Genomic DNA, 2,201 nt, shown 5'->3' with positions numbered 1-2,201 from the left:
TGAGGTTAGCCTGGCCGGCGACGAGAATTCCAATAGCGGCGGAGAAAATGACGACGTCGGCGACGGTATTGTCGTTGGCGAAGAGGCGGATGGCGTTGCCGGAGAAGTTACGCTCGCCGGGATCGCTGCCGGCGGTGATGTGTTGACCGAGAAAGGAATTGGTTATGAAGGTTTCGTGGCCGTCTTTGATCCAGATGCCGTCGGTGGAGAAGTGGACGATGTAGCAGCCGTCTATGAGGGTGCGGAGGGAATCGACGACGGCGATGCCGCCGGAGCGGTAGTTGCCGTCGAGGAGGAGGCCGGCGAGGGTGATGTATTCGTAGCTGTAGGCGGAGGAGGAGGTGGAGGTTGAGGACCACAGCTCAATTAGGTATCTGTTTGTTGGGAAGTCATCGGAAGCTAGCAATGAGCCGCTGTGGATCTATGGAACAAAAAAAATAAAATAAAATAAAATAAATAAAAAAAAATAAATTTATTTAAAAGAATAAATTCATAAAAAAATATTATTTTTTAAAATTTTGACTAATGCTTTAATATTTTATTATTTTATTATTCTAATAAATAAAATTATCCATTAAATAACATTGTGAAAAAAAGTAAATATAAAATTATGTATTATTGTTAAAATTGGCTACCTTGAGATTGCCTGCGGGAGAGGAAGGGAGAGTGATGGGGCTGCTGATTAAGTAGGAACCGCCGTCGAGATGGATCTCTGCGCCGCCGAGATCGGCGATTCCTGCGTAGAGGGATCGGTTGGACGGTAGTCTGAAGGCGTCCGAGAGGGCGCGAGCAATCGCGGCCGTTGAATCCGTTTTGCCGGTGGGATCAGCGCCGTATTCCGTCAGATGGTACACCCGGGAGGAGGAGCTCTGCACAGATGCACAAGTGTGAAAGCTTAATTTTGTATTGGATATTAAATTTATTTTGAAATATAAATAAATACTTAAATAGTCAATTAGAATAAAATTTTATATAAATATTTATGTAAATGACCATTTTTTAAAAATTAATAAGTTTTAAAGGCTTTAAAAATAAAAATAATAAATTAAATTAAATTATAGAACTGCCGAAATGGAATCCCAGTTTTATAGGAAGTATTATTCCTATAAAATTCTCTGTATTATTAAATAATAATAATATAATTTTGGGGCATCTTTTTGGTGTTTACATGTCTTAACTCCGAAATTTTTTTTTTTTACATTTGTGTCATCCAACTGAAAAATTATTCAGTGCTGCAGAGATGCATGCGGTATCTGATCTCCACCGTTCATCACTGTTTCGGTAGGATTTTTTTTTATCTCCACCGTTCATCACTGTTTCGGTAGGATTTTTAAAAAAAAAAAAAGAAAATTGAAAGTGGGTCCAATAAAAGCGATGATCGACAGTGAAAATCGGACACCGCATGCATCTCTGAATGCGGTGTCTGCACGTTCCATCCAACTCTTCATTTCCCGTCAAAGAAATGCCATCATTTCAACTTTCAAAAAATGAAAAGCAATTTGTCACAAGTGTAACGTGGTATGTATGTAAAACCGAAATATAGGCTTTAGAAATGTAAAAACAAAGGAATTAAAGACAGCTGATAAAACTTCATATAAAATCCTTGTTATTCTTCTACTTTTATTATTAGTAATAAATTTATAGTTGAAATAGAAATAATAATTTGAATTTCCGTGTGAATATTAATAACTAATTGTGAAATTATGTAAATATTTTTTTATAATCTGTTAAAAAAATATAGTTTATTATAATATTACTTATAAAATTCATATAAAAACTAAAATACTATTATATCAAATTTAATTGCAGAATTTACTAAAAATGCCTATAAAAAATCAAAAAGCTTTGGCAATTATGGCCCAACATACAGATTAATTTTATTTTTTTTTTTACAAAAATAAATATTTTTTAATATTTATAATAATTAATTTTATACAGCTATCCCTTTCTTGAAAAATAGAAGCTGAATTAATAGCGGAACGCCTACCGCAGAACATGCAAAATTAGACTATTTCAGATGGTTAAATGTGGGCCGAGAAAAAACAGAGGAGAGAGAGAGAGAGAAAGTACCGAGGATGTTGGGGAGGGGGCGGCGCCGGCGGCGATGGAGGCCAAGAGGCGCTCGGAACGGAGCAGAGCGAGGCTATGGGTGGGGTGAAGCACGCCGGAGAGCTGGTAATGGGCCTCGACTCCGGCGAAGG

At 37.3% G+C, this 2,201-nt stretch overlaps 1 protein-coding gene across 1 annotated transcript; it reads right to left on the bottom strand.

The window, feature by feature from the left end:
* Window positions 1-7: 7 nt before the first annotated feature.
* On the bottom strand, window positions 8-2,201 carry LOC110022220 (polygalacturonase QRT3-like; the record flags this gene model as incomplete). Its single annotated transcript, XM_020721050.1, is given in 3 exon segments — window positions 8-421; window positions 636-869; window positions 2,071-2,201. Coding segments are annotated over 3 exon segments (779 nt in total), but the record flags the coding sequence as incomplete, so codon positions are not given.

Source organism: Phalaenopsis equestris, unplaced genomic scaffold (genome assembly GCF_001263595.1).
Source record: "Phalaenopsis equestris unplaced genomic scaffold, ASM126359v1 Scaffold000174, whole genome shotgun sequence".
NCBI classification, from domain to species: domain Eukaryota; kingdom Viridiplantae; phylum Streptophyta; class Magnoliopsida; order Asparagales; family Orchidaceae; genus Phalaenopsis; species Phalaenopsis equestris.
Note: the sequence above shows the minus strand (reverse complement) of the source record. Positions and strands in the feature narration are given on the sequence as shown.